Here is a 27,400-nt window from a genome sequence, read left to right as displayed (position 1 = left end):
GCCAAAAAAAAAAATTGTCTGTTTACAGTAACCCGACCGACCCTATTTTTTTCGCGCGACCCTATACTTTTTTTTGGTATTTGGGGGGGGGGGGGGGGGGAAAAAATATCTGGGTTTTGGGCAAAATAACGTAAAAATATGGTTTTTTGGAAAAAAAAAAAAAAAAATTCCCGACCTACCCGACCCTATTGTTTTGGCCTATGTTACCGTAAACAGACCTATTTTTTTTTTGGCCTTAGTGTGAATGGCAGTGTGTAAGTTTGAAAAGTGTGAATGGCAGTGTGTGAGTTTGAAAGGGAATGGCAGTACGAATGTGTGTATTGATTGAGAGCATTTTATTTCAAGCACAGACAACATCCTGTAAGAAAATGAGCACAATCAACTTGTGTTATAAATAAGCTACTTGAGACTTCACAGCTACATCAGTCCATTTAGATAATTGAACCAGTCAAATAAGCTACTTGAGACTTCACAGCTACATCAGTCCATTTAGATAATTGAACCAGTCAAATAAGCTACTTGAGACTTCACAGCTACATCAGTCCATTTAGATAATTGAACCAGTCAAATAAGCTACTTGAGACTTCACAGCTACATCAGTCCATTTAGATAATTGAACCAGTCAAATAAGCTACTTGAGACTTCACAGCTACATCAGTCCATTTAGATAATTGAACCAGTCTCGGCTGTGGCCAATTCTTAAGAACTTCCGAGTGCATTTGCATCTTGATCTTAACTTGCACCAACTAAACTTTGTGGAAAAAGTTCTTAAGTTTTGTCTCCAAGGAAAATGTTCATCCTTGTCATTCCATTCAAACTTTCTATTCCATAACTGGCACTTAACTTCACTATGTGGCACACTTGTGGGATAAGATTTCTTTTAAAGGGGTCACGTGACTATCCTGCAGGTGTTAATCGCATGAAAAACGGGAGGTTTTTGTACAGATTTGAGGGGAACAGTACAACACAAAAACTGTGGAGAAAAAACAAACCAAATTATTTCAACAGTTTACCTTGGGGGGCAGCAATAGCAGCCATTGAAACAATGTCTGAATGTTGCTTCTATACTGAGCACGAGATAAACAGAAGAAAGTTCTAGACTAGTTCTCTCCCTTGCACAACTCCAAATCAAACTTTGGCAAGCTAATCTTTCTTTCTGTCTTTCTTTATTTGGTGTTTAACGTCGTTTTCAACCACGAAGGTTATATCGCGACGGGGAAAGGGGGGAGATGGGATAGAGCCACTTGTCAATTGTTTCTTGTTCACAAAAGCACTAATCAAAAATTTGCTCCAGGGGCTTGCAACGTAGTACAATATATGACCTTACTGGGAGAATGCAAGTTTCCAGTACAAAGGACTTAACATTTCTTACATACTGCTTGACTAAAATCTTTACAAAAATTGACTATATTCTATACAAGAAACACTTAACAAGGGTAAAAGGAGAAACAGAATCCGTCAGTCACCTCTTACGACATGCTGGGGAGCATAGGGTAAATTCTTCCCCCTAACCCGCGGGGGGTAGCAAGCAAATCATTGTCATTTGCTGAGGATTAACAGCTCACCCAAGCACGTTAACAGGTGTGAAAGCAGTAATGTTTACCAGGTTGTCTTGACCCCTGATAGCACTCAATGGATAGCACAACACAGTGACAGTGAAGCTCAGTATGTACATCTCTCCAAAATATTCTATGAACCTGAGAATCACTTGACAATATCCAAACACATTTTGTTCACTGTGACTAGAAGATCAGCAGAAAAGTTGAAGTAGAAAATGTCTCCTCATTCCTGCAGAGTAATACTCGTGCTTTGATAACAGAAAATAATCTACACAACTTAATAAATTATGCAAAGCTATGGTGGGCAGGAGATAGAAAAACAAGTCGCGTAAGGCGAAATTACAACATAAATAAAAAAATATTTTAGTCAAGCTGTCGAACTAACAGAATGAAACTGAACTCACTGCATTTTTACAGCAAGAGTGTATACTCGTAGCATCGTCAGTCCACCGCTCGATGCACAGGCAGTGAAATTGACAAGAAGAGCGGGGTAGTAGTTGCACTGAGAAGGATAGCACGCTTTTCTTTATCTCTATTCTTTTTAACTTTCTGAGCGTGTTTTTAATCCAAACATATCACATCTATATGTTTTTGGAATCAGGAACCCACAAGGAATAATATGAAATTGGTTTTAGATCGATTTTGGAAATTTTATTTTAATAATAATTTTTATATTTTTAATTTTCAGAGCTTGTTTTTAATCCGAATATAACATATTTATTATGTTTTTGGAATCAGAAAATGATGAAGAATAAGATAAACGTAAATTTGGATCGTTTTAAAATTTTTTTTTCTTTTTTACAATTTTCAGATTTTTAATGACCAAAGTCATTAATTAATTTTTAAGCCACCAAGCTGAAATGCAATACCGAAGTCCGGGCTTCGTCGAAGATTGCTGGGCCAAAATTTCAATCAATTTGATTGAAAAATGAGGGTGTGACAGTGCCGCCTCAACTTTTACAAAAAGCCTGATATGACATCAAAGGTATTTATCGAAAAAAAAGAAAAAAACGTCCGGGGATATCATTCCCAGGAACTCTCATGTCAAATTTCATAAAGATCGGTCCAGTAGTTTGGTCTGTATCGCTCTACACACACACACAGACAGACACACACACACACACCACAACCCTCGTCTCGATTCCCCCCTCTACGTTAAAACATTTAGTCAAAACTTGACTAAATGTAAAAAGGGTATATATTAACATACACATTGTTAAACAGAATTTTGATTTTGTGAAATACATGCATATGTAGATAAAAAGACGAACAGATGAATTTCAGCATCCTCTGATAATGAATAACTAAACACAATGATTACAGCATTTGTTTGATGACATCTACCGGTACATCCCCCGTAAGTACACAGACCAACATTCTGCAAAGAAATGCATTTTGATTTAGTTGTGTTTTCTTTAACAAGAAAAGCAAATGCTTATACATGTACAACTGACGTTGTCAAGCCTAATACATGTGTATGAATCAAAAACACAATATTTTGTTGCTTTAGCTTCCTTAAATAATGGCATTACTTCATGAGAATGGCGATTTCCTACTTATTACCTCAAACTTCAATGCATTCATTACCCAATCCTAAGAATATCCCAAAATACAAACTTGCCTATCCCTATAACACCCCCCCCCCCCCCCCCCACACACACACACACACAAACCCACAAACAGCCCAACCACTAGCCTGATCAACAACCTCCCAAACCTAAACAATATGTTTTACGGCCTAACACTGCTCATTCCTAACGGCCTAACACTGCTCATTCCTAAGACTTGTGATTGGTCAGGTGAATCAAAAAGAGAAACTGCACATGCACACACAATAACAGCCTGGCTACTGCAATAAACACAATAACATGGCTACTGCAATAAACAAACTCCAAACAAAATTCTTTGTGTACTCTTGGTCCTTTTAGCAAACAAATAAGCTTCAAACAAACGTGTGAATCTGAACACAACAAATGTGACAGCTCAAAAGACCATGTCAGTGTTTGGACCCTTTGCAATCAAGTTTGAAAGTGATTCATTTGCAACTTGAAAGGGAACTGGTCATTGCTGAGCTGTAACACACAGGCAGAGTATCTTTTTCATACAAGTCCAGTGTTCTACGTGGGCAAGAATTTGGGGGGGGGGGGGGGGGGGCATATTTCTGGGTGCAAAGAAAAAAGGCCGACTGGATCTCATGATTTTAACTGAATATTTCGCATGTCTGGTGTGAGACTGCCATGAATCAAATCAAATTTTAATGTTAATCTAACTCCTTTACAAGGGTACTTCCAAAGATGTACAACTCAAAATAAAATCAAACATATAATACAAAAAAAGTTAGGAAAGTGTAATTTTCAGTGATGTTAAAAAAGGTCAACGACCTGTCACCCACAACAAGATTGCAATGAAAACACCAAAACACTAAGCACTTGCTGACTTGGTACATGGACCCAGAACACACCTTGAAGAAAAGCACGCACAATGTGTCAAAAAAGACACTGACTACCATGGAAAGGGTTGAGCACAAAAGAATAAAATTAGGCCAGTGTTAAGCTGCCTAAAACTCTACTTGGACTTTTGCAACAATGAATTGCTCCACAATGGTTTAAAGCATTTCATATTTTGGAATCACAACAGGCATGCATTGAAAGGAAGTACACATCATAAAATGTTCCACATTAAAATGTTCCACACTAAAATGTTCCACACTAAAATGCTCCACACTAAAATGTTCCACAACGGTTCAAGCATATCATATTTAGCAAACACAACAGGTATGCATTGAAAGTCAGTACACATCCTAACATGCTCCACAGCGGTTCAAGCATTTCATATTTAGCAAACACAACAGGTATGCATTGAAAGGAAGTACACATCCTAAAATGTTCCACAACGATTCAAGCATTTCATATTTAGCAAACACAACAGGTATGCATTGAAAGTCAGTACACATCCTAACATGCTCAGGGGCGGACGAGGGGGGGGGGGCACAGGGGGCACGTGCCCCCCCCCCCCCGAAAAAAAAATGAAAAAAAAAAGAAGAAGAAAAAAAAAAGATTTTTCTATGCTGATTCTATGACCATTTCTAAGTTCAAATGGCACCAGATGGCACCATTTTGCTTCTTTGGGCAAAAAAATTTTCCGGGGGGGCATGCCCCCGGACCCCCCTAGCAAATTCGGGCGCTTCGCGCCCATCACATTCACTTCAAAGTGCCCCCCCCCTTACAAAGCAACTGATCCGCCCCTGATGCTTCACAGCGGTTCAAGCATTTCATATTTAGCAAACACAACAGGTATGCATTGAAAGTCAGTACACATCCTAACATGCTCCACAGCGGTTCAAGCATTTCATATTTAGCAAACACAGTAAGTAGCTACGGAAACTATTTACACAGCCCAACAGTTCAATTATGCCTTACTCCGTTGAAGGTTAATTTGTCTCTCTGGAATTGTGTTCAATCCTCACAACGCACACACCGAGTCACTCTCACAGTCAAGGCGCTTGTTCATAATGGAGGCTGTCGGTCTTTCTTCTCTTCGTTATAACCACCATCAACACAAGCTCCATGTGATTGTTTTGCTCCAATCCTCTTCTCCGACATATCCTCAATCACCGCCTTCCCAGTGTCCTTTGCTGCCCGTTTGGCGATGGCCTTGATCCCCAGGTTATCGGCATTGTAGGCAAACATGGCCACGTTGCCTGTGGAGTAGACGATGTTCTCCGTCAGCTTTCCTGCATGCTCCCCATACCTGCAGAGAACCAAATTCAATTGCATACCAACATTTCATATTTTATCCAGCACATTTTTTCAGAATGAGTGTAAAATATGTTACCAAACTTGAACTTGCTCAATTTTCCTGAAAGCATCTTTCATGCAGTTATGAACACTCAATTTTCCTGAAAGCATCTTTCATGCAGACATGAACACTCAATTTTCCTGAAAGCATCTTTCATGCAGACATGAACACTCAGTTTTCCTGAAAGCATCTTTCATGCAGTTATGAACAGAAAAAAAGCGATCTTGTGCGAAAACTTGGATTTGAAATATAAATAGTTTCACAATTTTATTAACCATTATGTGACTATGACAGATTGATTGACATGAAAGAACATTGCAGGTCCATGCATGCTCGAAGTCAATGATGAAAACAATAGGGACCCACAAGCCCATGAATTTATCAAACTTATTTTATAAACTTTTCAGATTTTTATTTGATCAATCATCAATATCAATGACTCTTTTTTTTTATGAGGCTTATATCGCGCGTATTCTGTGGGTACAGTTCTAAGCGCAGGGATTTTTTAAAAATTTTTTTTTTATATGCAATTTATATCGCGCACATATTCAAGGCGCAGGGATTTATTTATGCCGTGTGAGATGGAATTTTTTTACACAATACATCACGCATTCACATCGGCCAGCAGATCGCAGCCATTTCGGCGCATATCCTACTTTTCACGGCCTATTATTCCAAGTCACACGGGTATTTTGGTGGACATTTTTATCTATGCCTATACAATTTTGCCAGGAAAGACCCTTTTGTCAATCGTGGGATCTTTAACGTGCACACCCCAATGTAGTGTACACGAAGGGACCTCGGTTTTTCGTCTCATCCGAAAGACTAGCACTTGAACCCACCACCTAGGTTGGGAAAGGGGGGAGAAAATTGCTAACGCCCTGACCCAGGGTCGAACTCGCAACCTCTCGCTTCCGAGCGCAAGTGCGTTACCACTCGGCCACCCAGTCCATTTTAAATAGAGAAGAGTCTGCAACTTTTGAAAAAAGATCAAAACACCAAGTATACAAGTTTCCTGGAGAAAAACATATATAATAAAAGAAAAACTTACTTGTGGTGAACAGTGGTGACAGTTTCGTTGGCTAAACTTTTTGCTAAGGCTTTTGCTGCCCCTTCCAAACTCATGAAGACTGTGCCGAATCCTGCATACAAATGCAAAACAAGACTGCTTTTATCTCTAATTCATTCATTTTCTTTTCAAGAAGATCATTTCTGGCAATTTACACATAAACAATGATTTATTTCATTTTGTGTTAGCTAGATTCCAGGTTTAGATCACCTAAATTTAAACTGGTTTTGTCCGCTAGACCTATGTGCATACAAGAGAGAGTCGAACAAATATTACAAAAAGAATTGCGACTTGAACATAGAAGAATCAGGCCAGTACCACCATTACATTGATTTAATTAATTATCATAGTTATAGGGCATTTTCAAATAAACCATTGCAGGCACATTTCATTTGTCCTGCAGACTTGTTGTGGTCGAATTCAACAGACACTATCTACAAAATGGCATCATGCACGGGGTAGATGTATCTGTTACTACTCACTTACATATATACATGTACAATTTAAAAAAAAGTAGCGATCACTGTTGCAGTGAGCAGCTTTGACGACCTACCGACACTGCAATAGACCATGTTCGGAAATAACTCTATAAGTATAATTATCGGTTGTGGAAGAGTTGCTTTTACTTGAAAACACTGAGGCAAATAAACCAAAGTGACACTGGAGTCAAGTGATCCCCTGACATCCCAGAGAAAGTTAGCTCCTGTCTGTGTGCCTCAGTGCACAGCCCCTCCATCCACGTGTGTAGACATGTCACTCGCTAGCGTTTAGCCTACACTGTCATGTCACTCGCTAGCGCTTAGCCTACAATGACATGTCACTCGCTAGCGTTTAGCCTACACTGTCATGTCACTCGCTAGCGCTTAGCCTACAATGACATGTCACTCGCTAGCGTTCAGCCTACACTGTCATGTCACTCGCTAGCGCTTAGCCTACAATGACATGTCACTCGCTAGCGTTTAGCCTACAATGTCATGTCACTCGCTAGCGCTTAGCCTACACTGTCATGTCACTCGCTAGCGCTTAGCCTACACTGTCATGTCACTCGCTAGCGCTTAGCCTACACTGTCATGTCACTCGCTAGCGCTTAGCCTACAATGTCATGTCACTCACTAGCGTTTAGCCTACAATGTCATGTCACTCGCTAGCGTTCAGCCTACACTGTCATGTCACTCGCTAGCGCTTAGCCTACAATGACATGTCACTCGCTAGCGTTTAGCCTACAATGTCATGTCACTCGCTATCGCTTAGCCTACACTGTCATGTCACTCGCTAGCGCTTATCCTACACTGTCATGTCACTCGCTAGCGCTTAGCCTAAAATGTCATGTCACTCACTAGCGTTTAGCCTACAATGTCATGTCACTCGCTAGCGTTTAGCCTACAATGTCATGTCACTCGCTAGCGTTTAGCCTACAATGTCATGTCACTCGCTAGCGCTTAGCCTACAATGTCATGTCACTCGCTAGCGCTTAGCCTACAATGTCTTGTCACTCGCAAGCGTTTAGACTACAATGACGTTTAGCCTACAATGTCATGTCACTCGCTAGCGTTTAGCCTACAATGTCATGTCACTCGCTAGCGTTTAGCCTACAATGTCATGTCACTCGCTAGCGCTTAGCCTACAATGTCATGTCACTCGCTAGCGCTTAGCCTACAATGTCATGTCACTCGCTAGCGTTTAGCCTACAATGTCATGTCACTCGCTAGCGCTTAGCCTACAATGTCATGTCACTCGCTAGCGTTTAGCCTACAATGTCATGTCACTCGCTAGCGTTTAGCCTACAATGTCACCCAAGTTTAATTGCCAGAGTGTTTCCCAGGTAAAGCAACACTTCCGCAACCCATTAAAACCGTAGTTATTTCCAGAATTTTTCAATTAATCATTTCTCATGGCAAGTTAATCTTACCCACTGATTTTAACAATGACTTGCATATTTCTTCGGGTGCTGTACTTTCAGGACGATAAGGCGCAATGTCAACGACAACAACATCGGACTCTTTCACTTACCTTGTAATCCGCTGGCTGCCACTTCAATCACCCCGTCCATTTTTGACTTGCCTTTCTCCGTCTTCATGGACTTTGGCAGATACTGTTGCCCCTTTTTCAGTAGGGGAGGACCCACTTTTCGGCCAAGTGCCATGGTTGCTGCCCCTAGTTTGTTCACTGTCAACAGCAGTTGTTTCAAAAAATGTCAAACCTGGCACACACACACAGTCACAAGAAAGAAGAATATATTGAGAAGAAGAAAAAAAAGAAAGCACCTTACACCTGCACATACACCTGCACATACACCTGCACATACACCTGCACATACACCTGCACATGCGCTAGACAAATGGAAATGCAGTTTATGACTTCAAACAAACTAAAAGGGAGAAAATAAAAGAAGGTTTCATTAAAAAAAAAAAAGAGTAAAACAAAAGGCCTCCTCACTTTACACATTCCAATATACATACATTAAAAACAATATATTTGCATTTGTAATAAAAAACAAACAAATTAAATAACAAACAAATGCCTGTGACATATAAATGAGACTGTACAAACAATTCAATACACAAAAACCTGCAACTTTCAATGTGTCTCCCCACCCCAACACATCTTGCTCACTCTTCCTTTTTTTTAAATAACCACCTAGTTTTTTTTTTATAGTAAATGTAGTATACTAATAGCTGAATACACGAAACTCTGCATTGAAAAAATGCATTTGCATTTGAATATTTTGCCGAATAAAAGCAAGCATGCCTATATATATATATATATACATATAAATAAAAGAGAGTGTCTGTCTGTGTGTGTGTCTGTCTGTGGTCGCCATACCTCTGAGATGGCAAGAGGCAGGAACAAGATAGTGTGCACGTACACTCCCTAGGTGCCGCAGATGTGCACCTGGGTTTTAGTTTCTTGATTCATTGTTTCCTTTCTCAGATTATGGACCTCCCATTTATTGAATACAGCCTATATGGTGCAAGACCAGTTCAGTGCCTACTGTTCACCTGTAGCAAGCACATCATGCCAGTGATATTAGAGACTCGCTATTGCTCCTATGAGGGGAAGAAATGAAGAATGAAAAATTAACTGGACAGTTCCGGAAATTTCTAGAAGGTAAGGGAGATAACTCTTTTTTTGTATCCAAACAAAGGAGGTAAAGCTAATGATAATGGGATAGCGAGCGTCTTAAATTGCTACAGGGCTCCGCTTACTCCCGGGCGAAGCCGGGCTTAACTGCTAGTATATATATATATATAAAACGCAAGTCAAAGACGTGCACTCACCAACATATCCGCTGACTGACACAGCAACATGCGTGGCGTTTCGAGCGTAAACCATGCCCTTCTGAACACGGGGATCCACGGGTTTGGCTTCTGTTTCCGGCTTCAGCTTCTCTCGCAGCTTATTTGACCCATGAGAGATCAGCTCCCCTGCCTTTTCCGCACCCTTGCCAACACCCCATGAGATCCACTTTGAAGCTGTTAAAAAAAATTGACCACAACATAAAATATGCTCTAAAATTCCTCTTAGGTTGAACTCAAAGCAAATCAATAACAACTGAAGAGAGTGGACTGGAAAAAACAAACACACACAACCAAAACTATATAACCTACCACACACTTCCTTGGGCAAACAGTCATCTGGTGTTGTATTCTATGACTGAGTGGGTACGGATCTGTCACAGCCTTTTTGCGTTTTATCACTGCACGTCTGGTTAGCAACAAGAACTAACAAGGTGAAGAGTGTGACTGATTTACCAGCCATTCAGGTAGCCACATTCCATGAAAAAGTTCCATCACTAACCTTTCAAATGAACCATACTGTATACAACTGTTACAAAATTATCTAAATTATATTTACCAACAATGATGCCGTGTGAAATCTTCTCTGAAGTAGACTGCTCTGTGGCAGGAACCTGCTGTTCCTCTGGTCGGACTTGTGGCATAGGTGGGGCTGTGGCTTCGGGCAGTTCTTGTGGGGCTGAAGGGATGGCCAAGTCTTCAGGCTGCAAGGTGATTTGCTGCTCGTGGACGGCAGACAAGTTACGAAGGACGTCTCCCAGCATGTGTCTCTCCTCCTGTGTCACTGTGTCGGGCAGCAACAGTCCCACTGAAGAACCTATAGCAATAACAGGAAAATGAAGATATGAAATCAACAAAACTATGACTTATTGATCAAAATGCAATCTTAAGATAAGAAAACTAGAAAATTAGACCAAAATGTTTTGTCATTGTTTACTTGTTTGTTTACATAGATAATTCTTTCATGAGTGATCTTTGGGAAGGTCTAATGGTGTTTGAGGATTACACGCAGTCCTAAACAAAAACTCCCAATAATTTCAGAAATACAGACACTTCTGTTATGCCTGGGTCGTGCACTAGGAAGCACGATGAAGGTTAACTTTGACAAGTGAGACTTAAAAAAAGAATATTACTGTACCAAACACAAAATTAATCACAAGAATCTTAAGCTTGCAGAAATGTAACAGCTTTAACATGATGTCATACCTGCCGCTTCTGGAGAGAGGTCGGGGAAGAGGTAGGCATGGTATGTCGTGTGCAGCACTGGTGATGTCCCAGGTACCAGGGGGTAGATCCAGTCTCCCACCTGAATGAACGCTGGGGGAGCGTCACTCGCTATCCGAGAATCCTCGTCACCCTCCATCGCTTCATCAAGCTTGACAATATGCATGGAGGTGGGGTAGGAGGGGGCGCTGACATAGCCTTCCTTGGTGATGTGAAAGATCTGCACCCCGTCCGGGATGGAAAACACCTGGGTTCCCTCTGCCCGATAGCGCTGTGCTCCCTGGCTGGAATACTCTGCTGACATGATGCTGTCGCCTAACGCTGCATCTGCAATCAAGGACGAATGACTAGATGTAGAGATGGCTTCGTCGTAAGACGGCAGCCTGACACCTCCGCCATTCTCTGAGCCGAAATCTGTGTCAGAGTGAGCCGTCTGCAGGACATCACCTCTCAGCGACTCGAGCCGGTAACTGATCTGCAGCCTGGTTTTGTTCATTTTTAGCTGCATCTGCTTGGCAGAATCTTTCTCGTCGGAGGAAGCACCAGGCATGTTCTCACAGTCCATTGCTAGAACTTGATCTATCAGTGGCATGCTAGCTGCGTAAGATTGCTCTGCTTTGTCTGCGTCCCCATGTTCATCTGCATGCAGTCCCTTCCGGACAGCAGAAAAGGCTTTATCATGCAGTGCCTGAAAGGATTTAAAGGCTGGTGAAGCTTGCTCGCTTGCAACATCTCTGGCAGCTTCTGCTCCTGGTGGGGGCGGTCGAGGTGGGGGCCCTGAACGTCCTCGTGCCTGCTGGGGTCCTGCAGCCTCCATCTCCTAGCTGGGAGGAAGAGAGAAGAATGGTCAGTCCATGCACATTTACCAACACTTTAGATGACAATCCAGATTGAGCCCTGTCAAAGATTTACCAGGCGACCATGATTTTAACTCATGACCTTCCGATTAGGAGGCTGATGTCATATCCACCAGGCCACTGCGCCCGTCAGTGTGTACACAAAACTGTAGTACTAGTAGAACTTTTCTCCTGCCAAAAAATCTCTCCAGCATTCCAGAAATTGTGAAATATTAACTATTGACAATGTAAGCACTTAATTGTAACCGAGTGCCGAAACACTACGATCACCTTGGGAGGCGCAGTGCAATCAAACAGGATTGAAAATGTTAGGGCCAATTTCTTAGCCCTGTAAAAACTGTTATGCAAACCCGAAGGTTTCCATGAACATACAGACAATCGGAAACCACCAGACCCCATCACAAACAGAATTCCACAATCCACCGGTGTTGACTTAAAGGCCAACAACTCGGGTGCAGAGTCTGCTGTGAAAGGAGCGGTAGCCTCCTCTTTCACAATCGCCCCCGTTTGAATGAACTTCGTCCCGAAGTTCCGAACCGGGGGACCACTGTCCATCCCAAGTTCGCAGAATGGGAACAGCACGAAAATGTTCAGTGGTCATATTATGCCATTACCTGAACATATCATGCCGAGTCCCATCCCTGCTCGCAAGCGCCAGATGTAACCGACTGCCGAAACACTACGATCACCTCGGGAGGCGAAGTGCAATCAAACAGGATTGAAAATGTTAGGGCCAATTTCTTAGCCCTATAAAAACTGTTATGCAACCCCGAAGGTTTCCATGAACATACAGACAATGATGATGATAAAATCGTTTATTTAACGTCACTCTGTAAAAACATTGGCAACATTTGTCTTAGATTAAAAACATACACAGGCGTGCACACAAACTTTCCCTTTATGTACAGTGGTTCACCACCCTCCCACTCTCGCTCATCTAATTAAAAATGGTAATAAGAGATACTTGGATATGAAATGGTATTCTTAAAGGTTCTGATAAAAATATAAAGTAGCTATATGAGAAGCAATGGCGTCAGCCGCAGCAATGTCTCTTCATATCCAGGGACCAAGTGGGTGCGTGTGCACAAGTCCAGCGATAAGTTTGGGACCTTGCCACCCAAGGTCTTTATTAAAACTTAAAAGTTAAAAGATAGCTTAATTTTTCATTTGGGGTATTTGGCAGGATATTTCTATTCGAGTTTATAAACTGAGTCAGGGGTTGAAAGTGGCATGAGTTCAAATCACACTCCAAAGTCAAATGAGCAGTGCTGAGGTCGGATTGACAGGTGCATTTAAGCTCTAGAAATTGGTAGTTCCCAGCTTCTGCCCTTAGGCGGTTAATCCTTTTTATTACACGTGGGCATGCATTAGGTGTTCATCTGTTCTGATGGGGCTTCCCGGATGAGCCAGCCAGAGGTTATAGCCGTGTGCATGTATTTGTTCCTCCATTCTCTCCAGAGAAGAGAGTCTGTAAGGCTACTGATCTCAGAAGCAGACAATGGCAGGTCTACCTCGGAGGCGCCTATGCCTTGGGCAGCTTCTTTAGCGGCTTTGTCTGCTCTCTCGTTGCCAGGCACATTCACGTGTGCTGGACACCAGACCAGGTTAATCTCGCTTCCTTTTTATATTTAGTCAAGTTTTGACTAAATATTTTAACATCGAGGGGGAATCGAAACGAGGGTCGTGGTGTATGTGCGTGTGTGCGTGTGTGCGTGTGTGTGTGTGTGTGTGTGTGTGTGTGTAGAGCGATTCAGACTAAACTACTGGACCGATCTTTATGAAATTTGACATGAGAGTTCCTGGGTATGAAATCCCCGAACGTTTTTTTCATTTTTTTGATAAATGTCTTTGATGACGTCATATCCGGCTTTTCGTGAAAGTTGAGGCGGCACTGTCACGCCCTCATTTTTCAACCAAATTTGTTGAAATTTTGGTCAAGTAATCTTCGACGAAGCCCGGACTTCGGTATTGCATTTCAGCTTGGTGGCTTAAAAATTAATTAATGACTTTGGTCATTAAAAATCTGAAAATTGTAAAAAAAAATTAAAATTTATAAAACGATCCAAATTTACGTTTATCTTATTCTCCATCATTTGCTGATTCCAAAAACATATAAATATGTTATATTCGGATTAAAAACAAGCTCTGAAAATTAAATATATAAAAATTATTATCAAAATTACATTGTCGAAATCAATTTAAAAACACTTTCATCTTATTCCTTGTCGGTTCCTGATTCCAAAAACATATAGATATGATATGTTTGGATTAAAAACACGCTCAGAAAGTTAAAACAAAGAGAGGTACAGAAAAGCGTGCTATCCTTCTTAGCGCAACTACTACCCCGCTCTTCTTGTCAATTTCACTGCCTTTGCCATGAGCGGTGGACTGACGATGCTACGAGTATACGGTCTTGCTGAAAAATGGCATTGCGTTCAGTTTCATTCTGTGAGTTCGACAGCTACTTGACTAAATATTGTATTTTCGCCTTACGCGACTTGTTTATAATTTTATTTGCCAGCTCCTTTATGGCAATGACAAGATCCTGTCTTTTTGATCTTTTGTTAGTTCTTAATGCTTCAATGGCTGCTTTGGAGTCAGAGAATATAGCTATCTTTTGAGGAGGAGTGTTCTTGAGGTTGAGATGAACAAGCGACATGCAGATGGCAAGGAGCTCAGCTGAGAAGATCGAGTTTCTGTTGCACAGTTTAAATTTCCCAGTCAAGTCATCGCTGGGGATTACAAAAGCTGCGCCAGCCTTCTTGTCATCCAATCATACACTGATACAGACAGTCGGAAACCACCAGACCCCATCACAAACAGAATTCCACAATCCACCGGTGTTGACTTAAAGGCCAACAACTCGGGTGCAGAGTCTGCTGTGAAAGGAGCGGTAGCCTCCCCTGTCACATAATCTTCTTCTTCTTCTTCGTTCATGGGCTAAGACTCCCACGTAATTCACTCATGTTTTTAGCACGAGTGGAAATTTACGTGTATGACCGTTTTTACCCCGCCATTCAGGCAGCATACGCCGATTTCGGGGGAGGCATGCTGGGTATTTTCGTGTTTCTATAACCTACCGAACTCTGACATGAATTACAGGATCTTTTCCGTGCGCACTTGGTCTTGTGCTTGCGTGTACACACGAAGGGGGTTAAGTCACTATAGCAGGTCTGCACATAAGTTGACCTGGGAGATAGGAAAATTCTCCACTCTTAACCCACCAGGCGGCAGCGACCGGGATTCCAACTCACGACCTCCCGATTAGGAAGCCGACGTCTTACCACCACGCCACTGCGCCCGTCCTGTCACATAATTATGACAAACATTATTTAGAACACAGAAGTAACAAACTTAAGATCTGACACAAATCAACCCCACAAAACTGACAAACAGTACACTATCTGCTTATTCATAAAGTTAGACTGCTTTTGAGAAGAACACACACACACACACACACAACAAAACAACAGCAACACGGGCAAAGAAAGTTAATTTCACGTGAGTTCAAAAATGTTTTTAGGAATGGCAATCTGCGTAAACCAAACAAGGTAATGTTGAACTTTAGCGTAGCATTTTTCATGATCCGCCAACTTCGACCATTATTTTTAATAATCACTGAGACTCGGCATGTAACCTCTACGTCTCTGCAGTGGGATGTCTCTGGTCTCTGGTAACACTTACTGCGATGTAAATAGATGTAAATAGAAGTACAAACGTGGAGTATCTTTCCCTGACACTGACAGGAAATGTTTCTTCTTCTCCAACAAGTACGCAGGAATTAAACGACTTTCTCTCCTCCTTGTCCTGAACTTGACCTGAAGAGCCAAATGTGTCGTGTGTCCCGTGTGAAACAAACTGTGTACCCTTACTGACGCTCCCACGTACGACACGCACGCAACTTGACGTGTGTTTACCAGTCGGCTGATGTGTGACTCGACGTCATGGTCATGAGGAAATGGCTCAGGGTGTTTACTGTATCTAAATTTAGAATTTACGCCTCGTTTTAGACTATGACATCATAAAATAAAAACTGTTCAACAAAATGCGGCTAAGAAAAATAAAAATTCGAAATCACGCAAGCTTATAATTTTTTTTTCATGTTAAATACAATGTCAATTTGTTGCAAAATATAGAGAACAGAAAAGTCAAACGGAAGTTGGGAAATCTTATCACATGACAACTGAAAAGAAACAAAATGTCGGCTGCCAGCTTATTTATATTTGGCTGAGTGACAGAAGCATCCTCTCTTGCACCGGTTTTTGTGCTCCCTGCAACAACACAACATGGATGTCCTGCAAAGATGGAAGAGTTGGATCAGGCCTGCATGTTTCACTTTCTACATCATTTGTCTGATGATCGCTTTGCCTTTGTGCATCATCGAATTGAACAGGAAGGGTGCACCCGATCATGTGCAGGCCTGGTTCATTGGAGGCCTCTTTGTGATGCTGGCTCTTCCCATCTCGTTCTGGGGCATCCTCCAGCATCTCATTTACTACACTCAGCCAGATTTGCAGAGACACATCATCAGGTACGTGTGTCTAGATAAGAGCTATTTGTTGCAAAGAATACAAAATCTAAATGAAACTTGATAGTGATAACAAAAATTTTAAAAATACTTAAAAAATAAATGAAAGAAAGAAAGAATTAAATCAAAAATAAATAAAGAAGTGGACAACTTTAAGAGAGACATTAAACAAAAGACAAAAGCACACACACACACACACACAGACAGACAGACAGACACACACACACACACACACACACACACACACACACACACACACACACACACACACACACACACACACACACACACACACACACACACACACACACACACACACAAACAAACAACTACAACAGGAGACATAAAGGGGGAAAAACAACAACGAAACATACAAAAACTGCAACCATAGGATAACTTGAAAACTGAAATAAGGAAGGATAGAAAGAGGCAAACAGCAACACTTGTTTTACTGTTTTACAGTCTTGTCAAACTTGCATGCAAGTGTCCAATTACCAATGTTAGTGGCAAGAACATTTCTCTGAATGTGTAGGTAATTTTATGATATAGATGTACAGTGTTGTTCCCAGACAGTGTTGTTCCCAGACAGTGTTGTTCCCAGACAGTGTTGTTCCCAGACAGTGTTGTTCCCAGACTCAGAGGACAATAGGTCAGTTGGAGTTGGACCTGGATTGAAAATATGTTTATAAATATAAAGGTCCAACTCCAGTCCCACTGTTCTGAAGTAATAACTTTGATTTTGATTACATTATTTAAATTACAACATGTATCATGAAATGAAACATGTAGAGATGCATATTGAACTGGCACATGTTAACCCTTACGCTGCCAATCAAAACTTGCGTATGTGCATTCCTGACTGCCAGGGAATATTGGAGTTCGGGTTGTAATAATTCACAAAAAATTCTAGTTCCAAACTGGCAGTAGGTAGGTAAGTAAAACCTATGTTATTTTTAAGGGAAATTGAACCAAGAATCTGTTTTTAGTGTTTAATCATGGAAATAATAATTAGTTTGGCTTATAATGATGTTTAAATATGAACTTTTGAAAAATCAGTCCGGCGCATCTTCCGGTGCCTGTGGATCAAACACAGGTGGCTGTTTTGCTCGCTCCAAGAAAGGATTATAATCACTATCATCTACCTGTTTGCAACGAATCGTCCGAAAGAAGATCTCCCCCTTCCCCTATCAGTATCCATAGTCATTTGCACCGCCTGTAGCGTCAGTCCGGCTTTGTTTTTCCCTACCGTGGCCCGGTCGACTTTCACCGTTTGCCATTTTGACGAGTCGAGATTTCTCTCCCCTATCCTGTCGCCAAGGCCGAAAATAGCCTTCAGACGCAAAACCGCGTCACCATTTATGTTTATTCATGAGAATGGGGTATCCTACCAAGCCATTGGCTGCTATTTTTGTGTCAGCAGTGACATCGCACTTCTGGAAAATCCCGGAACCGTCAAGACGGGTAAACCCGTCCTAAGGCGCTGCGGCTGCACAAGCGCAGGACGGGTATACCCGTCCTAAGGCAGGCAAGTGGTTAATGCAGGCCTGAAAGTGGCAAGTATTTTACTCGCCATGGCGAGTAGAAAAATGTAACTGGCGAGTAGAAATGTTCATCTACTCGCCAAATGCGAGTAAAGTTGCTAAAACAAATTGTTGGTTTGGCTAGTAAAGTTTGCTCTCTGGCTAGTAAATTTTCAGAATCACTAGCCAAAGGCGAGCACAACATTTCTTGGACTTTCAGTTTCAGGGCTGTAATGGCTTTTTTATTTGTTCAAAAAAGTGTTTTTCTGTTACAGAGTCCTTTGGATGGTCCCGATTTATGCAATGAATGCTGTAAGTACACGAGAAAAGATAGTTAAAGTGATAGAAAAGGGCCTAGTTAGAAGGTAAATTTTGTGTGTGTGTATACCTGCCTCGGCCTGTAATAAAAGAAAAAAGCAATTGATTGTTGCTTTCTCTTCCCTTGGAGTGTTGCTGACCATGTTAATCATGTGAGAACTATCTCACTCTTTGTTCCACAAATGTGTGTGCATGATTGGAAAATTTATAATTTGTATACATTTGATTTGTAATTTTTTTGACAGGTGTCATTGCTTTCCACACTTTTTACCTTTCCCGTAAATGAGTAAATCTTAGTGGGACATTTTGTCCGTTTCTACCAATGAAACACACATTTTGTCCGTTTCTACCAATGAAACACACATTTTGTCCGTTTCTACCAATGAAACACACATTTTGTCCGTTTCTACCAATGAAACACACATTTTGTCCGTTTCTACCAATGAAACACACATTTTGTCCGTTTCTACCAATGAAACACACATTTTGTCCATTTCTACCAATGAAACACACATTTTGTCCGTTTCTACCAATGAAACACACATTTTGTCCATTTCTACCAATGAAACACACATTTTGTCCGTTTCTACCAATGAAACACACATTTTGTCCGTTTCTACCAATGAAACACACATTTTGTCCATTTCTACCAATGAAACACACATTTTGTCCGTTTCTACCAATGAAACACACATTTTGTCCGTTTCTACCAATGAAACACACATCTTGTCCGTTTCTACCAATGAAACACACATTTTGTCCGTTTCTACCAATGAAACACACATTTTGTCCGTTTCTACCAATGAAACACACATTTTGTCCATTTCTACCAATGAAACACACATTTTGTCCATTTCTACCAATGAAACACACATTTTGTCCGTTTCTACCAATGAAACACACATTTTGTCCGTTTCTACCAATGAAACACACATTTTGTCCGTTTCTACCAATGAAACACACATTTTGTCCGTTTCTACCAATGAAACACACATTTTGTCCGTTTCTACCAATGAAACACACATTTTGTCCGTTTCTACCAATGAAACACACATTTTGTCCGTTTCTACCAATGAAACACACATTTTGTCCGTTTCTACCAATGAAACACACATTTTGTCCGTTTCTACCAATGAAACACACATTTTGTCCATTTCTACCAATGAAACACACATTTTGTCCATTTCTACCAATGAAACACACATTTTGTCCGTTTCTACCAATGAAACACACATTTTGTCCATTTCTACCAATGAAACACACATTTTGTCCGTTTCTACCAATGAAACACACATTTTGTCCGTTTCTACCAATGAAACACACATTTTTGCACTGTCTCACTTGATATTTTGATTATTATTGTTAGGGACACAAAGATTGAAAGAAGAAAATGGGTAAGAAATAATCAATGGTTTTGTAGCTACATTTCCTTGCTTGGAACTTTGTGGTACATGTATGTACCTGCGTTGAACAGACATCCTTGGAACGACGAGAAAGTGTCCTTATAGTGCAGGTGGTTGATAGGTATAGTTTGATCAAGATAAGAGGTAGGGGGACAACTACAGATGTCCTTATAGTGCAGGTGGTTGATAGGTATAGTTTGATCAAGATAAGAGGTAGGGGGACAACTACAGGTGTCCTTATAGTGCAGGTGGTTGATAGGTATAGTTTGATCAAGATAAGAGGTAGGGGGACAACTACAGGTGTCCTTATAGTGCAGGTGGTTGATAGGTATAGTTTGATCAAGATAAGAGGTAGGGGGACAACTACAGATGTCCTTATAGTGCAGGTGGTTGATAGGTATAGTTTGATCAAGATAAGAGGTAGGGGAACAACTACAGATGTCCTTATAGTGCAGGTGGTTGATAGGTATAGTTTGATCAAGATAAGAGGTAGGGGAACAACTACAGATGTCCTTATAGTGCAGGTGGTTGATAGGTATAGTTTGATCAAGATAAGAGGTAGGGGGACAACTACAGGTGTCCTTATAGTGCAGGTGGTTGATAGGTATAGTTTGATCAAGATAAGAGGTAGGGGGACAACTACAGGTGTCCTTATAGTGCAGGTGGTTGATAGGTATAGTTTGATCAAGATAAGAGGTAGGGGGACAACTACAGATGTCCTTATAGTGCAGGTGGTTGATAGGTATAGTTTGATCAAGATAAGAGGTAGGGGGACAACTACAGGTGTCCTTTATTGGGAGTTGTTCTCTCATCAGAGGGGCCTCACATCTTAGAAACTATTGCACTTCCCAAATTTGATAGATGTACATGATGTACATGATGTAGAGGTTTGTCTGTACAGTGGAAACCCCCTCTTAAGACCTCAAAACATCGTAGAAAATTCAGTCTTAAAATGGGGGAAATTTACACAGGTTATGAACAGAAAATTCAGTCTTAAAATGGGGGAAATTTACACAGGTTATGAACAGAAAATTCAGTCTTAAAATGGGGGAAATTTACACAGGTTATGAACAGAAAATTCAGTCTTAAAATGGGGGAAATTTACACAGGTTATGAACAGAAAATTCAGTCTTAAAATGGAGCAAATTTACACAGGTTATGAACAGAAAATTCAGTCTTCAAATGGGGCAAATTTACACAGGTTATGAACAGAAAATTCAGTCTTCAAATGGGGCAAATTTACACAGGTTATGAACAGAAAATTCAGTCTTCAAATGGGGCAAATTTACACAGGTTATGAACAGAAAATTCAGTCTTAAAATGGGGGAAATTTACACAGGTTATGAACAGAAAATTCAGTCTTAAAATGGGGGAAATTTACACAGGTTATGAACAGAAAATTCAGTCTTAAAATGGAGCAAATTTACACAGGTTATGAACAGAAAATTCAGTCTTCAAATGGGGCAAATTTACACAGGTTATGAACAGAAAATTCAGTCTTCAAATGGGGCAAATTTACACAGGTTATGAACAGAAAATTCAGTCTTCAAATGGGGCAAATTTACACAGGTTATGAACAGAAAATTCAGTCTTCAAATGGGGCAAATTTACACAGGTTATGAACAGAAAATTCAGTCTTAAAATGGGGGAAATTTACACAGGTTATGAACAGAAAATTCAGTCTTAAAATGGAGCAAATTTACACAGGTTATGAACAGAAAATTCAGTCTTCAAATGGGGCAAATTTACACAGGTTATGAACAGAAAATTCAGTCTTCAAATGGGGCAAATTTACACAGGTTATGAACAGAAAATTCAGTCTTCAAATGGGGCAAATTTACACAGGTTATGAACAGAAAATTCAGTCTTCAAATGGGGCAAATTTACACACGTTATGAACAGAAAATTCAGTCTTCAAATGGGGCAAATTTACACAGGTTATGAACAGAAAATTCAGTCTTCAAATGGGGAAAATTTACACAGGTTATGAAAAGAAAATTCAGTCTTCAAATGGGGCAAATTTACACAGGTTATGAACAGAAAATTCAGTCTTAAAATGGGGCAAATTTACACACGTTATGAACAGAAAATTCAGTCTTCAAATGGGGCAAATTTACACAGGTTATGAACAGAAAATTCAGTCTTCAAATGGGGCAAATTTACACAGGTTATGAACAGAAAATTCAGTCTTCAAATGGGGCAAATTTACACAGGTTATGAACAGAAAATTCAGTCTTCAAATGGGGCAAATTTACACACGTTATGAACAGAAAATTCAGTCTTAAAATGGGGAAAATTTACACAGGTTATGAACAGAAAATTCAGTCTTCAAATGGGGAAAATTTACACAGGTTATGAACAGAAAATTCAGTCTTCAAATGGGGGAAATTTACACACGTTATGAACAGAAAATTCAGTCTTAAAATGGGTGAAATTTACACAGGTTATGAACAGAAAATTCAGTCTTAGAATGGGGAAAATTTACACAGGTTATGAACAGAAAATTCAGTCTTAAAATGGGGCAAATTTACACACGTTATGAACAGAAAATTCAGTCTTAAAATGGGGCAAATTTACACAGGTTATGAACAGAAAATTCAGTCTTAAAATGGGGCAAATTTACACAGGTTATGAACAGAAAATTCAGTCTTAAAATGGGGGAAATTTACACAGGTTATGAACAGAAAATTCAGTCTTAAAATGGGGGAAATTTACACAGGTTATGAAAAGAAAATTCAGTCTTAAAATGGGGGAAATTTACACTGGTTATGAACAGAAAATCTGAGAAAACAAGGTCTTAAAAGGGAAGGAGTCTTCAATGGGTCAATTAGTCTTAAACTAAAAGGGGGGTTCGATTACCGCACACGTATTTAGTGCAATGGCATGTTGATCATGTGTGACGTGTTGTGCATTGTACCGTGGTTGGCCCTGCGCTTTATGTTGATAATGTGTGACGTGTTGTGCATTGTACATTGGTTGGTCCTGCGCTTTATGTTGATAATGTGTGACGTGTTGTGCATTGTACAGTGGTTGGTCCTGCGCTTTATGTTGATAATGTGTGACGTGTTGTGCATTGTACAGTGGTTGGTTCTGCGCTTTATGTTGATAATGTGTGACGTGTTGTGCATTGTACAGTGGTTGGTTCTGCGCTTTATGTTGATAATGTGTGACGTGTTGTGCATTGTACAGTGGTTGGCCCTACGCTTTATGTTGATAATGTGTGACGTGTTATGCACTGTACAGTGGTTGGCCCTGCGCTTCCCACCAGCGGCGATCTACCTGGACACCCTGAGGGAGTGCTACGAGGCCTACGTCATCTACAACTTCATGCGCTACCTGCTCAACTTCCTGCAGCGGGAGCACCCACGCCTAGACCTCATGCTGGAGGAAAAACCCCGCGTCAAGCATTTCATCCCCTTCTGCTGTCTGCCACCCTGGCCGCCTGGCAAGTAAGTTGAGTCAAGCATTTCATCCCCTTCTGCTGTCTGCCACCCTGGCCGCCTGGCAAGTAAGTTGAGTCAAGCATTTCATCCCCTTCTGCTGTCTGCCTCCCTGGCCACCTGGCAAGTAAGTTGCTGTGTTGTTCCAAGGCTCTGCTGCCTGCCTCCCTGGCCGCCTGGCAAGTAAGTTGCTGTGTTGTTCCAAGGCTCTGCTGTCTGCCTCCCTGGCCGCCTGGCAAGTAAGTTGCTGTGTTGTTCCAAGGCTCTGCTGTCTGCCTCCCTGGCCGCCTGGCAAGTAAGTTGCTGTGTTGTTCCAAGGCTCTGCTGTCTGCCTCCCTGGCCACCTGGCAAGTAAGTTGCTGTGTTGTTCCAAGGCTCTGCGGACAATAGGACAGTGTGACCCGGATTGAAAATATGTCAAGGTTAAACTTTTCTGGCTTTGTTCACTCAGTAGGAAAGTTGATTGTCAGAAAATCTCCACATTGTCAAACCTTATTTAGATGGTCATCCATGCAAGCATTAGACCAATGGATGACGTCATCCATGCAAGCGTCAGACCGATGCTCCAGATCAAAATAGTGAGCGTCAGTGATGGAAGAGCGAGGTCTGAGAACAACACTGAAGTTTTGTCCATTTAGCGTTTAGAATTCAAAGCCAAGATTTTTGTCTGGTCAGTTTGAGCACTTCAGGAGATGACACTGAGAGATACCTTTCATGAAAAAGGTGTGGTAAAGTCTACAGCAATGCATGTGTTTTTAATATTATTTAGCAAAGAAAGTTTGAATAGATTAACTGGAGTATTCATAAAGTTCATTTTTGAGGAAAATAGAGATGAAATAATTATAGTGTTTTGTTTTGCTAGCGCCTTGAGTTATTTATTTATTAATAAGTATGCACACTATGTTAATTTAAAATGCACACTATGTTTTCAGAGTGTTCCTGAACCGGTGCAAGCATGGAGTGTTGCAGTATACGGTGATCCGACCGGCCATGACTGTTGTGGCTCTGTGAGTGACTTGGAGTAGTACACGCAATTTATGAAAAATAACAAATTATATGAGTTTAGTGTGCAATTCTTTGCTGCCTGCATGCTTTTTTTTTTTTTACAGTTGATTTAAAGTGATGGGGTTGGTAAAAATAGAATAGGGTCAGGTGGGTCACCAAGATATTTTTGACTACACCTGATATATCTCCAGTTCTGTCACCTGTTGTAGCATCCGGTGACAAAGAAGCAAGTTCTTACACAGAGGCGTGTACTTCATCCCTCTAAACCTACAAACTTTAGCAAGAGGAATTACATTTGTTCTCATGGTAATAGTTATTTTGTAAGTTACGAGAATAGTTATTTTGTAAGTTGTAAGAATCATTAATCATTTGCTGAATTCATTTCCTGTGGCTTAAAATTAGCTTCTGAGTTTTGGTGTTTGTGGCATTATTGAGGGCTTTTTCAACACACTGGTTTGTCCCCATATGTTGTTATTTGTGTGTGTTTTTTATGGTCAAAAATGTGTTTCAGGATCTCAGAGCTGGCAGGAAAATATGGTGAAGGAGATTTTAACTTCACTACCACGTGGTCCTACATAGTCGTCATCAACAATGCATCACAGCTTGTAAGTGCTAGGTGTGCAGTAATGCTATGTGCAGTAGTATATAATTAACATTCTCCATTGTTCATCCATGAGAGTTCAACTGCTCATTTTGTACCCATGAACTTTTTGCCACCAAATTTGCAATGAATTTCATGGTCAACTTTTGCCATGCAGTACAGGCAAATCCAGCTAACTCACAAACGGTTAAGTCAAAAATTCGCTTAGCACACAAAGAAATTCTGGTCCGGAATTATCCCTCTTTATCTATGTGTACAAAGTACCCTGAGCTCGAAATGGGATTTCTCTTACGTAAGTCGAAAGACGGATAGCACACAACAGAAAGTCAGTCCCAAAGACAAAGTTTACTCTATATTTACTACAGCAACTCGAAACACGAAACTTGGCGTCTCACACTAGCGCATTGTGTAACCTTATTCCCTTCTTCTCTACACGGACGCCACACCGACTGGTCAGTCCGCACGCAATAAAGTATGAACTGAAGTTAGGAGGGGGCGAGGAGTAAGGAGGGGGCGAGGAGTAAGGAGAATTATCCAACTCCAAGAAAACATTCTGAAAAAGGTGGGGAAGTGGTGACAAGGCAGTGAACGCACTCACCATGCACTGACATCATACGAAAGCAGCCACACAAACACAGCACAGAGGCAGAGGCAGGTGTGCAGATGCTTTGTGAGAATAAGCGTTGAAAACCAGTTTGAATAAAAAACCAGCAGATAGAGCCGCATGTCATAATCATTCTTCTTGTCTGGCTTTATTGACTGCATGCCGATCTTGTGGCAGTGACTTTTCACTCTTCAGTCGGACTGTACACAAACCGCTCTCACTCTCCCTCACTGACTACCTACCCTAAGCCCTGACAACTGATCCTTGGAAATTGTTTGGAAGAGTACACCTCTCTATTTCTCTCCAATGCTCTTCCTGCTGACTTCAGTGACACCGGACACCCCACTGAGTTTAGCCAGCTACCCCCCCCCCCTCTCTCTCTCTCTCCCCCCCCAGCCATGTACTGTTTGGTGCTGTGGCAAGAGAGGTGTCACCGGCTAATTGAGGCCAGCTGCACTGTTCACTCAGAGCTGACTAGTTGACTGTGTCTAACTTTTGACAAAGCAACACAACTGAAGGGTTCACAGATTAGGTAACCGACTCACGGATCAAGGCTGCAGGGAAACAAGAGTATCTTGTCAATGAAAGAGGTTACACACAGATACGCGATGCTGAGAACGGTGGCCGATTTTTCACTCTCTTTCTCGGAGGGCCTTCATCATTGCAGGGACTGCTGTAAAGAAATGCTTGCTCAGAAACTAACTCTTTTTGCATTGAAACATGCACCAGAACTGGTGGACACCATCGACAATGTCAAACATGAAATCGAAGCAGTTTGCTTGAGGAAACGGTCGTCAGCAACTCAAACTTCTCTGTTTTCTTTTTTTAAGAAAATCTGAGGTGACTTTCTTTGTGGCCCCGCCCCCTCCCTCTGTAAGGACCCCCCTCCATAAGGACCGATTTTTGTCAACATTTTCAAGGTCGCTAGAGAGGGGTTCCACTGTACTATGACCAAGTCGAAATTTCGGATAGGACACAATAACAATTCGGTCCCTTCAATTTCGTCTTATCCGGATTTGCCTGTATCATCTAAAAACAAAACAAAACGAGCTATGCTAAATACAAGATACAAGATACAAGAAATTTTATTGTCCTCATCAATACAAGGAAATTTGGCATGTGTGTGGCAAGACATAATACACTGATACATAGACATTTACAAAGCAACAACTGAAGTTCAATATCAGCACACCCTTACGCACACATACCCACTACTTCAGACACACAGGCTACATGTGCCCCACGGACGTACGCAACCCACAATTCACCCAGCCATACAACTCCACATGCACTTACTCATTCATGCAGCACTCTAGCGCCCGGCCATGCACAACTCACACACTGGAACCCTCGTACGGCTACATATGACACCCGCACAAACATTACAGCCTCAAACATCGTACTAGATCTACAACTAACAAGCATACATCCACTATCAAACACCGAATACATCATCACACATTACATCATAACATATTGCATTATAACACACGCACAAACATTACAACATCAAACATCGTACTATAATCTACAACTAACAAACAATCATACACTATCAAACACCAAATATGTCATCGTACATTAAATTACATCATACCCCCCCACCCCACCATACATTCACAATCGACACAGAATACATCATTATACATATACATTACATCATAACCCCCATACATCAACCCCCATACATCAACCCCCATACATCAACCCCCATACATCAACCCCCATACATCAACAGCTTTGTATGAAGCTTAATCACGGAGTGTCTCTTGAGTATCTTCAAAGCATCCTGTTGGCTGCATGGGCAATGGATTTCCAAATTCCACTTGTTGTTCTCCATCACATATCACTCTTGACATAGCGTGCTTAGGAGTCTTACTCTTATGTCTAGGAAACAAAGGGACATAAATGTACAAGTTCTAAATCTAGACAACAACAGTAAGTGAGGGTTATGTGGAACCGTTCTTCTGCTACCTGACAGGATAAAGTAACAGTGGTCTAATGAATAAACGACTTTCATCTGTTGGGGAATCCCCAATACTCTTGGGTTGTTCCCGTGGATGATATTTTCATGGTGTTGTCTCACCAGCTTCTGTGGACATTTTTAGAAACCTTTTTGTGACCAAAATGTATTAAATCCACTTTACCCTACATACGTGAGAAAGACACCTGTGAGAT

General features: G+C 41.1%; 2 protein-coding genes across 8 annotated transcripts in view; one reads left to right on the top strand and one right to left on the bottom strand.

Moving 5' to 3' along the window:
* Positions 1–3,707: 3,707 nt before the first annotated feature.
* Positions 3,708–15,757, bottom strand: LOC138969562 (spartin-like). 6 transcript variants are annotated; one of them, XM_070342395.1, is made up of 7 exons: positions 15,488–15,757; positions 10,929–11,770; positions 10,282–10,539; positions 9,705–9,899; positions 8,437–8,592; positions 6,409–6,499; positions 3,708–5,309 (listed from the first exon to the last, which is right to left on the bottom strand). In XM_070342395.1, exons 2-7 carry the CDS (start codon positions 11,761–11,763, stop codon positions 5,066–5,068), a joined length of 1,779 nt encoding a protein of 592 aa, XP_070198496.1. In that variant the 5' UTR covers positions 11,764–11,770; positions 15,488–15,757; the 3' UTR covers positions 3,708–5,065. The 6 variants fall into 6 exon arrangements, with proteins under 6 accessions (XP_070198496.1, XP_070198501.1, XP_070198498.1 ...); XM_070342400.1 differs by having other exon boundaries at positions 10,929–11,273; XM_070342397.1 differs by having other exon boundaries at positions 15,522–15,757.
* A 235-nt stretch (positions 15,758–15,992) lies between these two features.
* Positions 15,993–27,400, top strand: part of LOC138969563 (transmembrane protein 184C-like) — a 23,111-nt gene continuing 11,703 nt past the window's right edge. The window contains exons 1-5 of one of the 2 annotated variants that reach the window (XM_070342402.1): positions 15,993–16,334; positions 18,127–18,163; positions 22,816–23,021; positions 23,945–24,019; positions 24,529–24,622. In XM_070342402.1, the coding sequence (XP_070198503.1) occupies positions 16,090–16,334; positions 18,127–18,163; positions 22,816–23,021; positions 23,945–24,019; positions 24,529–24,622 (657 nt within the window). In that variant the 5' untranslated portion in view covers positions 15,993–16,089. Of the gene's footprint in view, positions 16,335–16,961; positions 17,056–18,126; positions 18,164–22,815; positions 23,022–23,944; positions 24,020–24,528; positions 24,623–27,400 lie in introns of those variants that run through there. The other variant, XM_070342403.1, reaches the window with a different exon arrangement.

The sequence above is a fragment of the Littorina saxatilis genome, linkage group LG6 (assembly GCF_037325665.1).
Source record: "Littorina saxatilis isolate snail1 linkage group LG6, US_GU_Lsax_2.0, whole genome shotgun sequence".
Lineage (NCBI taxonomy): Eukaryota > Metazoa > Mollusca > Gastropoda > Littorinimorpha > Littorinidae > Littorina > Littorina saxatilis.
This window is presented reverse-complemented; position numbering and strand designations above follow the sequence as displayed.